At 37.1% G+C, this 12,874-nt stretch overlaps 1 protein-coding gene across 5 annotated transcripts in view; it reads right to left on the reverse strand.

The window, feature by feature from the left end:
• Positions 1 to 264: 264 nt before the first annotated feature.
• PPP2R5E (protein phosphatase 2 regulatory subunit B'epsilon) overlaps positions 265 to 12,874 on the reverse strand; it is a 157,025-nt gene continuing 144,415 nt past the window's right edge. For all 5 annotated transcript variants that reach the window (XM_033422219.2, XM_004262114.4, XM_012531539.3 and 2 more), the window contains 3 exons: positions 12,138 to 12,265; positions 9,929 to 10,030; positions 265 to 4,994 (listed from right to left, as the gene is read on the reverse strand). In XM_033422219.2, coding sequence (XP_033278110.1) covers positions 4,895 to 4,994; positions 9,929 to 10,030; positions 12,138 to 12,265 — 330 coding nt within the window. In that variant the 3' untranslated portion in view covers positions 265 to 4,894. The remainder of the gene's footprint in view (positions 4,995 to 9,928; positions 10,031 to 12,137; positions 12,266 to 12,874) is intronic.

A 12,874-nucleotide genomic window follows, 5' to 3' on the forward strand; every position in this document is an offset into this window, starting at 1 on the left:
ACAAGACATTATTGCCAAGTCCTGCCCACACCATACATTTGTGAACAAATGTTCTGTCACCAAGTTTTGGGGTAGTTTGTTATCCAGCAATAGACATTGGACCGCTCCCTAATCACAAACTGATTTTCTCAAGTTGAAAGCCTGAACATACCAACCCCACTGCCTCACAGCTACATGGATCACATCTACCATTAGTATGGTTCAAAAAGGCCATGGACATCAGAAACAGACAAACAAACAAATACACACAGCCAGGCACCTGAAAACTCTTCACTGCTTCTTTATTAGGATGCACCCACAGTACAGAACCTCTCACACACCTGTGAAAGGGGAAGGTTACATTTCCCTTTGGGAGCACCTTCATTTTTGTTTCTGTTACCACTTTGAAGAAAGTAAATCATTTTCAAAGAAAGACATTTTAAAACTCCAAATGTTTTAAGACTCGGCTTGCATTTTGTTGTGTTTGAAAAGGAAGTAGCATATTTTAGCCAGCGCTGGAAGATTGCTTTGTGGCATTTTAACTTTAATGTGGATCAGAAGTCTTCACTGTCTGGTTGAACCAGTCTATAATTTTCATATGCAACTTTTCATATCAAAAATGTTTCATTTTTACCTCTACCCACAAACAGATGCTGTTTAAAAAAAACACACACACAACTAAATTTAAAACCAATCATGAACCACAGCATTTCTAACAGGGAAAATGAACTTTTGCTGCCCTCTCCTGCTAAAACAATGAAATACTAAAATACCAAAAGATTTATGAAGCTAAAGCGAAATCCTCAAACCAAAAGCAATGGACATGTCATTCTCATTATACCTCAATCAAAAATCAGACAACAACCAGAAAATGTATTGGTAATATTTATATTTGAAAGTTCCCCATTGATACATGAGGTCTGGATTACAACTTATATACAATAAGTGATTTCCAAAAAAGTAAAGAAAGAGAAGGGAAGGAAGGAAGGAAAGAAAGGAGGGAGGGAGGGAGGGAGGGAAGGAAGGAGGGAGGAAGGGAGGGTAGAAAAGGAAACCTATATTCATAGACATCATAATATGGGATGTTTATTTCCAAGAGAGATACTACTGCTGCTATCGTGCACAAGAAGCAGCAAAAATTAACACTAGATTAAAATTTGCTCAACTTTCTCTCAAGATGCACAATCCTTTTAGAGTTTCAAAATTAAATACTGAGAAATATAAAATGCATTGCCAATATAGCTACTACAAAAATCCTTTGTGGCTCATTCCTTAACTCCACTCAGAGAAGCAGCTGAGCCAGAATATAAAAATAAAAATATTGATGTGCAAATAAAATATCACTGATCATGTCTGGTGCCACCTTTTTGCTACAGGTGACTGTCACTTTGTTGTAACATTGGTAATAGCATCAAAAGAGAGAATCTCTTCATTTCTTGGGCCAGGTCAGTGCATCCAATTAAAGGGAAGAAAAAACAAAACAGAAGAAACAAAACAAAACAAAACAAAAACCTCTGAACATTTAAAAATGCCAATAACATCCATACATCTTCCCTTTCCCACCCCCCGATCCCCACAAAAAAATAAAAAAGCTTTTAAAGCTCTAAATATACTTTTTTTTTTTCTTTCCATAGTGTGATTGAGCCTAGGGCTATACATTTAAGTATAGCAGGTGCAATTATAAGCAATTCCTAGCTCTGCACCCTGGACTGTCCCACGCATAGAAGGAGGTACAAAATAAATTAAACCCTTCCATTTAGGCAAGCAAGCCCAAGATGAAGGAGCATAACCCTGCTTGTGAGTATCCAGAGGCATTGAGGGTATTATCTATGTCTTACTTTTTTTATTTTTTATTTTATAAAAAACAGATGTCAGGGAGAGCAAAATATAATAAAATTTAAAAGGACGAAAACACTGAAGGAAAACAACTAGAGACACCTGCACAACGAGAAAAGGAATGCATGCTTGATTCAAAGTATGAGATGGGTCAATTCACTCACATGGTTGTTCTAGGCCCACAGCCTAAGGCCTCAGCATCCTTCTAAACCACAGGGTTCTGTTTTTGTTTTTTGTTTTTTCTTCCAAAGACACTCTTAATCCTACCCCTGAAACCAATATGGTAGGGATAAGGTTGGAGTGATCATCACTCACTAACTACAATATTTGCTATTTAAAAAATATATTTATATATAGTTCTGGAAATTAGGAAGCAAACAAAATATAACACAAAGATGCATTTGTCACAATTAACTCAAGTTGCAGCAACAGCAGAAATGTGGGAAAGGACAAAGAGAGGGCTGCTGCAAATGCAGCAAGTACGTCCTTAAATATGTCACATAGTGCAACAGTCAGATTACCTCAGTTACTGTGCATCACTGGACACAACGTGACAAATGCCACATTGTCACTTTCAGTTAAAAAAGAAAAGACAGTGTTTCTTCTCAGAAGTTGCCCTATGAATTTTAGACATATATCTATAATAACTTTAAATATGTCTAAAATTTGGCTTTATTCTTCTCAGTTTGGAATGATCAACATATGAAATTGACATCAAGGATATCGGTGTAGCTCTCACCTTAACTCTGAGGACAGGGTAAGGTGCAAAAAAGGATCCTGGTCTTTCTCATCTCAAATGACTGCATTTCATTCTAATGGGCAGAGATATTTCATAAACCTGTGATTGTAATGTCCTCAATCTAAAAAGATGAATTAATGGCAAACAAAAGTTTATATTATCAAAATTAAATGTAAAGCAGAGTTAAAACTAACAGGCTAAAATCAAAGGGCTAAAGGAGATGATTCGTTACAAATTTATTTTTATCTTTAGCATTTGAACTTGCACCTTTGCTCCAGTACTTTTAAAGTAAGTTGTTTTCATCTTTGGCAGCCTCTGCCAGCTTTACATTGAATTCCCATTAACGTTCCTTAAAAAAAAAAAAAAAAAAAAAAAAAAAAAAATCTATTAATTCCATTAAACCATGTTGTGTTTGGTATTGCATATGACTCCTTTACTGCTGTTTCTTTTTCAGAATTAACAATGCCAAATTTTGTTTTTGTTTTACAAAGTTATTGAGATGACAATATCCATAATCAGCTGACTTTTACGCACAAACTGTGACCTGATAATCCTGAAACGCTTAGTAGGGGAGAAAGGTCAGTGGCTTCTTTTTTTCCTTTTTTCTTGTAAAGAATAAAACTGCATATTCTACCTTATATTTTAAATGGAAGGAAGAAAATATACAAGCCCATATTGATACCATATTTCTATTAAGAGCAACAACAGTTCATATGTTCCTGTTTGCTACTATCACAATTCAACACATGAACGCAGAATCAGCTCTATACCACGAATACTGCTGGAAGGGATTGTTTAGGATTATCAACTCACTGCTGCCAAGTCCATAACAAGCAAAAGCATCCTGGAAATAAATCCCAAAACACATATCTTTCAGTACATAATAATGCAACTGCTTTAGGTAAGTACATAATGTACACAAGTTTTATCAGCATTTTAACTCCCCAAGATGTAAGCTTCCTCTTTTAAATACAAAGCAGAGAGCCAATAAGATAGATCTATAATACAGCCTTAGATTTTGTTTTTTGTTTTTCTTAAACAATTTGGTCACAATGCACCTTTGATATAAAAGCATTTTTAAACTTTATTATTAACACTCAGGACATTAGGAATTTCCAGATTTTTTCAGTAGCATTTGTAGAACCACTTTTGGTAACAAATACAGTAGTTAGGAACACGCATTCAATTCAGAATGCATAATAATGTTTATCCTGAATCCTTTCTGGCTAAAAACAGGGCTGGCGCTGTGATGGGATATAGAATGAGAATCTACAAAAAACACTGTAATATGTTTCTTTTTTTCCCAGAGGCTTCATCCTCTTTTGCTGGAATACTTTATAAATACATATTAAAAAGTAAGGCAACAACTCCAAACAGTCCAAGCTGTTTGCTCGACTCTATTCCCAATTAGATTCGCAATCCTGGTGATCAATTTCATGGTTGTACTGTTTAGTGTTTGTCTTTCTTATTTCAAAATGGTCCAAAAGGATGTCTTCTGACATTTCTAAAACATCTCTGGTTTGTGTGTTCAATGACGTACATAACTAATACTGGTCAGGTACTGAACCCTATGATGTCCCAGTGCCTGTTTTCAAAGGATTCAAGACATTGATTTGGAGTCACCATAAACTGATGCGTGAATCCAAAATTCCCTTCCCTACTATGTTTATCACCTGCTCTCTTTTACTCCTAATTTTAAAACTAAAGGAGTACCAGGACTACCTGCTTACTGGAAAGATGTTCACTCCAGTGAACAAAACTTTTATCAGGGACCTTTATAATTCATGGCCCCATTCCACGTGGACATTCAACTCATGAAGATGTGCAAAAGGAAAAGATGTCAAATTACAGTCAAGTTACCCAGAGGAGGATGTTATACAAACTTATAAGGAAATGACAGTCTTTTTTTTTCCCTTCCTTTACTATAAATACACTTAACAGCTTAGCAGAAAGACAAGCTAAATTTAAGATTGTTCACATTTGAAAATTGTTTCATACTCTCTGCTAATGATAAATAAGGAACTCCCAATAATGGAATTTTAATATACAAATTTCATTGACAGATCTTTGAAGACTGCTTTTTTTTTTTCTTTTAAAAGAGGGTTAGAACAATGATTATGTTTGCCAAGTTCTGAGAAGTCCATCTACTGTCCAAACTTTGGACTGAAGTCCTTATTTTTTTTTCCTTTACTTAGAGACAGGTATATACAGTGCTGTTGTAATAATGAAACAAATGTGAAATCTACTGTAAAGTTGCACAATACAGAAAACTGCTGTTCCATCTTCTACTACATAAATGTGTGACTCCACAGGTTAGTAAGGTTGTTGTCATTATTTCTGTTAAGTTGGAATTATCCCATCACGTCTAAGACCTCTCTTTAACTCCAGATCCTCCAGTTTTTTCCACAATTCTTCACGCTCCTTTTCTTTCTTTTTCTCACTGGGGAAAAAATAGAATACAAGGTAAACAACTGAGAAAGTTTAAAGAGATTATCCAACAATAACTGCCCCTTTGACATACTTTTCCCCAGACTTTTTAAAAGGTCTCTGAAAAGTTTGGCATTTTTGGTTTTTCTCTCTCTCGCTTTTTATTTTTTCTTGACACTTATATAGACATAAACTAGAGTAGGAGATGACAAGAATATTTTAATATTTTACATTAATATTCCTTTATACTTAGCTTAATAAAGAAAATTAACTTCAAAATTACCAAGAAAGAAAAATGATGATCATTTTTATGTATCTGTTATCCTAAAACCAATGGTACATTATTCATTTTTACTTTGGGTTTAGTTCAAATCTGATTTTCTTTTTGTCTCCAAATAGTTTCTCAAAAGGGTTGATAGAGATGACACTGATACAAAGAATGTAGTAGGTCAAGAAAATATACTTCCTCTTTATTATTACTCATTTTTCTTACATTATGTATATGTAAACTCTTTAGCAGAATCTTGTTCTTACAAGTATTAAACCACAAAATCCACATTACTAACTTATTTTATACCTATATATATGGACAAATTAAACATTCTTCTGTGATTTCAGTTTTAATTCTGGACAGAACTTTGTTGATATTATTGGGTATTAAATCTGTAACGTTCCAAGCCTTCAAATTTGGCTCAATATCAATTTGACTAATGACTTCCAGAATTTTCAGATTTCACTGTTTGGTAAAATTTACCAAAAAACTAGATGTTCAAAATAGGGTAGGGACTCCCCTGGTGGAGCAGTGGTTAAGAATCCGCCTGCCAGTGCAGGGGACACAGGTTCGAGCCCTGGTCCGGGAAGATCCCACATGCCGTGGAGCAACTAAGCCCGAGCGCCACAACTACTGAGCCTGCGCTCTAGAGCCTGCGAGCCACAACTGCTGAAGCCCATGTGCCTAGAGACCGTGCTCTGCAACAAGAGAAGTCACCACAATGAGAAGCCTGCACACCTCAACGAAGAGTAGCTCCCACTCACCGCAACTAGAGAAAGCTGTGCGCAGCAACGAAGACCCAACACAGCCAAAAATAAACAGATAGATAGATAGACAGATAGACAGATAGATAGATAGATAGATAGAGTAAACAAATTTTATTTTGCCAAGGACATTTTTAGATTACCATATTTTTATAAAATAAAGAACGTTAACTTTAACATCAATGAAGTAGTAAGTACACAAATCAGGAACACATGGCTATACTATACATTAAATAATTTCATATTTATTAAAAATAATTCACTACACTGTCCCTAGTTTCTTCATGTTGTGATGAACCAGTAAACAGCAGACCCAGATAACATCTGTGAATCCATAAGTTCAGATAAATCCTGAAAACAGGGGCTCTGCCACCCCAGGCATGGCAGATTATGGTCCTTAAGCAACTTCACTTGGCAAGAATTTAACTCCACTTAGTAAGAATTTCGTACTTCACTACAGTACAATATGTACTCAGGGAAGGAAATCCACATAGGTTAAGTGAAATGTGTATATAATTCCATTGCCTCATATTTTTTATTGTCACCAATTTTTTAAAAGTTATATTGATATCTACAGCAACAGAAATTAATCTTCATCCCCCTGCCAAAATGTCTCTAGAAATATCTAAGGAATTTTATAACCTCATTCCACTAGGGTATTGAGGGAACATTTAATTATATAATATGGTAATTAATATTATCATTTTATAATTATTATTTCGGTCATTTAAGTCTTGTTTACTACAACTAGTTCCAACCAGCTCAAATACAATCTGCACAATATGAATTTCAGTGAGTGTAATAGTTTTTCAAACAATTACCTATTTGGTAATTTTGATCCTGAAAATTTTTATTTATAGGGTAACAAGGGCAAGATTAGATAATTCTCCAACCATTATGGATACTAGATTCTTAACTGTAAAGCAAGCTGTTTGGTAAATTATCACTTTCGGTTTCTCAGTACAGTCTGGGGATAATATTAGGTCTAAATAAATGTTATCACAGAACACTGATTTAAAAGTAAATTCTACAGATCCTGCTGAGTTTCAATGCATATTGATCTTCCTATTTGGAGGAGGAAGAAGATGGTAAGCAAGGGCTTAGAGACCTTATCCAACTAAAAAACAGCTTAAACATATGTTAGGTTCTTACTGCCCTAATCTGCAGTTTAAATTAAGTGCTGACATGATTAAAACACTCATCTTGTTACTGAAGCATTTCACGAGTCTTTGATCAAGAGTTGCATGGCATCATCGCAGTCTATCCTGTGGGGCTTTTCTTCCAGATGAACTTCTTGCTGAGTTATCATACATCTTTTACACTGACAACTTTATCTTCAAAAATCCTAAATATTTCTGAGATAGCTTCTGTCACCCCCATACTTTCCCACTTTTCTCTCTCCCTGTAGGTGGCAATTTAAAACTCCACCAAGTTGTCATACTAGAGATAATGTCAAACTCTCTTCCAATTTCAATTTCACAGAGCACTAATGTTGGCATATGTATCAATATCTATGAGTGTTACTTACTACACCCACCTGTTTTCAGATTTGTAATACTTAAAAAATTTTGATCTGAACTGAAACAGTTAGTTACTTCTTGCCTTCCAGAAGTGAAATCCTCCTTTCATTTCTTGTCTAACAATACCAAATAAATCTCTTTAGTCTCTTTTTCTCTTCCCACATCCATGGAAAAACCAGTATTTCCAACTATTCAGTACAACTTTCTATTGCTCACTTGACAAAATATTACCCTGGCTTTAAAAAAACCCTTCTGTTATTAAGAAAGTCCACTCACTATAAGTCGCTTTAATTTACCAGATTATCAGAATCAGCTTCATAGTGTCTATTCCTGGTCCCCTTGGTTCATTCTTATCTTTTTCAAGAGTTTGGCCTATTTAGTTTAAATGATAAATGATCAGAAAACAGTTCTGAAATTCAACAGAAATGAATGAATTTAATTCAATCGATTTGAATATTTTAGAAATAAGGTCTTTAATAGTCTTAATGGAATTCTACAGATTTAATCCTTATTCAACTAGGATAATAAAAATGGGTTTTTACTTACCATAAAAGAAAGGATATTATGTACAATGCACTCCTTAATTGTATGTCACAGTATAAAAATGTGTCCTGTATCCCCTTTACTTAAATAACATTTTTTTAAAGATTTTAATTTAAGTTTGGAACATGGAGGGTTACTATAAATTTAATGATTTGCAGCAACTATAAATACTGTATAGTAAATTAAAAGTTCTTTAGGTATGGTACAACATATCCAATAACTGGTATTTATTTCAATGTGGCATAAAAAATCTCAGTCTCTTCTCTCTACCGTTAAACACTCGCCATAGTCCATAATTAAGTCACTTTTCTATACTGCATCCTGGTAATTAAAACAAAAAAATCGGCTTCCCTGGTGGCGCAGTGGTTGAGAGTCCGCCTGCCGATGCAGGGGACACGGGTTTGTGCCCCGGTCCGGGAAGATCCCACACGTCGCGGAGCGGCTGGGCCCGTGAGCCATGGCCGCTGAGCCTGCGCGTCCGGAGCCTGTGCTCCGGCAACGGGAGAGGCCACAACAGTGAGAGGCCCGCGTACCAGAAAAAAAAAAAAAAAAATCACTGTGAAGGTCCTTTGTCCCTGCCACCAAACCTTTCCTTTCATTGTTCTTTTTATCTAAAATCCAAGTAACACATTAAAAATTGGGCAAAGATGCAAGGGAACCACAGATAGTTTTGCTCAGGAGGTTCCGCCAGGTCTTAAGTATGAAAACTCTGGAATCCTTGAAGGTCCGTGGTTTTATGATATACACAAAGCTGACATTTTCTTCTGGATGAGAAAAGCCAACCCAGAGGCTCAACTACTAACAAGCTCTCCAGACTTTCCTCAATCTCTCCAAGTATATCAAGCCAGGGTCTGAATATCTGTGTGCCCCCAAAATTCATATGCTGAAATCCTAACCCACAGAGGTGACGGTATTAGTAGGTGGGGCTTTGGGGAAGTGATTAGGTCATGAGGGTGGAGCCCTCATGGATGGGATTAGTGCTCTTATAAAAGAGACCCCACAGAGATCCCTTGTCCCTTCCACCATGTGAAGACATAGTGAGACCAGATATGAACCAGAAAGAGGTCCCTCATCCAACCATGCTGGTGCCACGCTCTTGGACGTCTAGACTCCTCAACTGTGAGCAATACATTTTTGTTCTTTATAAGCTACCCATAAAATACCCATGTGGTCTTTTGTCATAGCAGCCCAAACAGACTAAGACAACATCTTTTGGAAAGTGAACACATTGAACAAGAAATATCAAAATTGAAGAATCATGTAAATGAACTCAACAAAGGCCTACTAAACCAGAGCATTTACGATAAAGAGTTCAACTGGTTTCTGCTCTCCTTTGATCTTAAACATTTCAAGATCTGTATAATACACTCTACCTCCTTGTTCTTTTCACTGCTCTCTAAATCATAAGGAATTTGTTGGGTTTTAGTATAGAAAGTAAGTTCCGGGCCAAAGAGCTAAACAAAAACGGTGCCTCATCTCTCCTGCTGCTGGAGTGAAGTACAAATCAGTTCAGAAATCTAGTTCAGAATGGGAGTGACTCCAGATGGCAAACTACCTGATGGTCCCCTTAAGTGGACCTGAAATACCAGTTATGTGCCAGGCTCTTAACCCTGAGGCAGAAGAGAAACAGTATGGAAGGGAAGAAGGAAAGCAGCCTTTTTCAAAATGACACTTTGTTACCCAGTGGCAGACTAATAAAGTCACAGCTAATGATCATGTGAAAATGAATATGGAAATAAATAAAATGTGCTGCTTAGGATTTCAGGTACAATTAGGCAACTTCAGCAAAGAGCAAAAAAAGAACTCAATGGTATTATGCACGGCTGACAAAAAAGCTTTAAAAAGTTACCGCTGACGATCTGACTTGTATGTGGCTGTCAGCTCATCAAACATGGTGCTGTTCATTTCCATAAACGCCTTCAACACGTTGTACACTAATGCCACGATAGCCCTGGAAGCACAGAGAGAAGGTAACGTATTGGTTAGTCCTACATAATGGGATGCTGAATGAAGAGAGCGGATGTACAGCCTTTATCTGAATGAGCTCCTCACACTGCAGTCTCCCTCCCTTTTTAGTTGGAACAACTAGAAATGACCTACAATTCACTTCCACATCAAGAGAGCTACATTCTTTAGGTAAGATATCTTTCTGAGGGGTTGGCAGGATTAGAAAAACAAAATCTAATTTTGCCCTCTTAACTATGGGTACCCAGAATAGACTTGCCTGTGGGCACTTGTTAATTTAATTTAGTAAAAAGGCAAGTATAAAAATAAAGCAACTTCACCCTAAGAATGAGCACCTGTGGTAGGACCAACCTTCAAGACCTGAATTTGCATAGAATTTTATTTTTAAAGTGATAATATACATAATTCATCAAAATCAAAGGCTGTTCCCATGGTAACAAATTTTATATATCTATAATTCATATTCAAAGATGATACCAAGCCTCTGTAAGCAGGGCAGTTTAATACGAGTTACGTCTCTAGTTGGGAGTTGCATCAGTCCATCCACTCCTTAGTCCCCTTGCTGACCCAATACACAGGCTGGTAAGGTAACTGGCAAGCTGGTGATGGCTGCTACTAGCTGTGGAATACTAAACAGCTAAAGAGCCAAACGGCTGCCTATGCTTATCAAGGGGAAGAATAAGCTCTTGGCAATGTGAGGACTCGGCCGTGACGGGCTTGGTATATTCAGACTCGAGCCTAAATAACACTGCCCTTTGCAAAACTACACGACATTACTTCCCTTTAGTGTGTTTCAAATACCATTGAAAAAGGCATTGGTAAAAGTTAGGCCATATAATAAACCCTGGGTTTGATGTTTCTAAAACATTTATAAGAAAGTGGACTTGCTGTGTTGCTTCTGCCCTGTGTCCATTAAAAGGGAAACTTATGGGGAACGACCTTCTCAAATAGGATGGGCAGTGATGGAGAAGAGCCAAATACAAGCTACTGAGCAGTTACAGACACTTGCTAGAACCACTCTCTAGGTTCTCAAGAGGCTATCTACATAATGAGATTTGTTTGCTAGCTCTTTATTCTTGTAAGTTTTAGTCATAAAAATTGACAAATGTGAAAATTAAGAAATATGGTATTTTATAGTTGTATGTAAAACTTTTAGACAAACATACTACGAATATACTAAATTATCTCTAATTTTTAATGCCACATTAAATTTTCTTTCTATTCCACAGAGAAATATGTAAAGCTCTTCAAATACAGAATGCTTTAACTTTCATAAGACTAGAGGATAAACTCCTCTTTGAACATTTTAAAATGTTTTTCCCCCTAGAGAACCCATATAGTGACTGAACTGGTTTTCAAGAAATGGATCTTGTTAAAATGCAAATCAGTTCAGAGCACTTCCCTTCTTACAACTCTTTAGTGTTTCCTTATCATCCAGTGGGTGAAGACTCACGTGGGCACCACTCCACTTTCTAACCCTACCTTCCAGCAACCTCCCCAAATGACCTTGTGCTTCAGCCCTCCCAAATTCACAGGTCTCAGAACACGACAGGTGCTTCTTACCTTTTTGTGCCTTTTTGATGTGATGGGTAGACCCACTATCTGAATGGACTTCTCCATCCCATCCACCTGCCAAATTCTTTTAAGATTCGGTTTGAGCATCATCACCCTAGCAATATCCACAAACTTCTCCTCTTGATCCAGAGCATCCCCAAAATACCTCAGCTACCTTCACAGACAGGTCAAGAAGCCCTCAAGTAAACAGATATCTGAACATAACAGCACTTAAAACACTGTTTTATAAAATATCTGTTTATTTGTGGGTCTCCCCAACCAGTCAGTGAATTTCTAAAATGTAGGGATTTTATCTTTTCACATATCTATCTTCAGCATCAAGCACAACATCTGACGCAGAGCATACATGCAAGACATTTTATTAAGCAAAAGAGAAGGAGGGAGGAAGAGAGGCCAAAGGAGCGGGGAGAGAGAGAAGGAGGGAAGGAGGGATGGAGGGAGGGGGGAGGGAAGAAGGAAGGAAGCAAGGAAGGAAGGGGAGGAGGGAGGGACGGAGGGGGAAAACTGTGGAAACCTACGGATTCCAATGTTCTTTTGAAATCCTATAAAGACTGGAAAACATGATGGGAAGGATGACATTAGAGTTTTCTTCTATCAAACTCATGATGTATTCATTATTCCAATAATAGAGTGCCCTTTCTGCCACCTTTGAGAAAAGAAAAATAAAATGTTAAGAGAGAAAGATAAAACAAAAGTATAATCTCTTCAAACAAAAGTATTTTAAGATGATCTTAATATCATTCAATCAAGTATAAAATTAAATATTAATCACACTTTACATTTTTGTGGGTTTAAAATCTTTCAGAAAGTTCCGAAGTGGTTCATCAGTTTGGGGATGAAAAAGAAGTTTTCCTACCTACTTATTTATATTCTCCTTTAACAATGCCCATTTAATCTGATTCCACATTTTCCCTACACAGCTCGCAAGCTCCAGACACCCTCACCCTACTTCTATATGCTACACTGTTTTCCCCATCACTTTAATCCCCTTCTTGGCTCACCTCTTTCATCCCGCACACTGTAGATCAACCACAAGGTGCAGCGCGTGGCTGGCCTTCAGTCAGTAGCTGCTGAAGAAAACCCAGCTGCCCATCCCTGCAGAGCAGGCGCATTTGCTAAGCACCTCCTATGGCCAGGCACTGTGCCCACCCTGCAGGCAGAATGTGTCATCCTTACCACCATCCAAGGAGTGGCAATCACTGTACAGAAGAGGGCACTGAGGTTCAGAGAGGCTGGGAACCTGGCCACTGTCACA

This window comes from Orcinus orca, chromosome 2, assembly GCF_937001465.1.
Source record: "Orcinus orca chromosome 2, mOrcOrc1.1, whole genome shotgun sequence".
NCBI lineage: Eukaryota > Metazoa > Chordata > Mammalia > Artiodactyla > Delphinidae > Orcinus > Orcinus orca.